This window comes from Aplysia californica, unplaced genomic scaffold (genome assembly GCF_000002075.1).
Source record: "Aplysia californica isolate F4 #8 unplaced genomic scaffold, AplCal3.0 scaffold00001, whole genome shotgun sequence".
In the NCBI taxonomy this organism is placed as follows: Eukaryota; Metazoa; Mollusca; class Gastropoda; order Aplysiida; family Aplysiidae; genus Aplysia; species Aplysia californica.
Window position 1 is genome coordinate 1,429,699 of NW_004797271.1, and position 1,046 is coordinate 1,430,744.

The 1,046-nt window shown below is 38.5% G+C and overlaps 1 protein-coding gene across 1 annotated transcript in view; it reads right to left on the reverse strand.

The window, feature by feature from the left end:
- LOC101858313 (solute carrier organic anion transporter family member 4C1) overlaps positions 1 to 1,046 on the reverse strand; it is a gene marked incomplete at its 5' end in the record, with an annotated part of 23,959 nt that overhangs the window by 11,521 nt on the left and 11,392 nt on the right. Inside the window, 1 exon segment of the mRNA XM_013080181.2 lies at positions 302 to 388. Within this exon segment, the coding sequence (XP_012935635.1) occupies positions 302 to 388 (87 nt within the window).

A 1,046-nucleotide genomic window follows, 5' to 3' on the forward strand; every position in this document is an offset into this window, starting at 1 on the left:
GGGGGTGTTGTTGGAGGTTATAACCATCATAACATTATAAATAAATCAATGAATAAAAGATCGAATTGTTATACATCAATACTTTGTTTTTGGAAAAACCCATTGTATTTCACTAAAAATTATTGCAAATAATTTTGCGGTTTTCCAATACAAATTATTGCAATAAAGTGTACATCACAAATTTGTTGCGGTATATCAGTATAAAGTGTTGCAAATGATCAGCCAGGCATGTCGGTCAAACTGTCAAACGGTCAAACGGGCCAACGGTCAAATGGTCAAACGGTCAAATGGGCCAGCGTACCTTCCACTGTGAAGTAACTCGTGGCAGCAAAAGCTCCGGTACCACCGGCGATTGCCAGACCAAACGTGCTAAGTCCGTAGATGATTCCTGTAGGGGGGGAGGGGGAGGGGGAGGAGGAAAGGATGAAAGAGTTTTAGTTTTAGTAGAGGTTTTACGGCGCTTGCAAATGCATAAGGTCACATGAGCACCAGAAGATTAGAGGTGTTACAAGTGAGTAACAAACAAAAAAGAAAAAGGGGAGATAAGGACGATAAATGTTTGATAGGAAAGAAGCAAACCACACCAGAGCACCCGCCAACCACCCACAAAGGATGAAGGAGTTAGGAGCATGAGTATGCTAGGTGTATTATTGTCATCGTCATTGTTTTTGTTAATATGATAAGTAATAGCATCATCACCATCATTGTTTGGAAAGCAAAGCAGAAGGGAGTGTCTTGCTTGATTTTCAGACAAATTAATAGACAAATTATACAATGCTTAAAATTAAATTGTTTAATTGACACAGCTCAACGTTACGCCTCTTGGGCTTCTTCAGGAATCATCATCGTCATCATCGTCATCATCATCACTATCATCATCATCATTATCATCATCCTCATCAACATTACTACCACAAACAGCCACCACTACTATGTTACAGCAGCAGTAGCAGCAGTGGTAGGGCCTATCATTCTTCTTCTTCTCTTTCATATTTTTGTTGCTATCATTATCATCATTATTATTATTATTATTTATTATCCATATA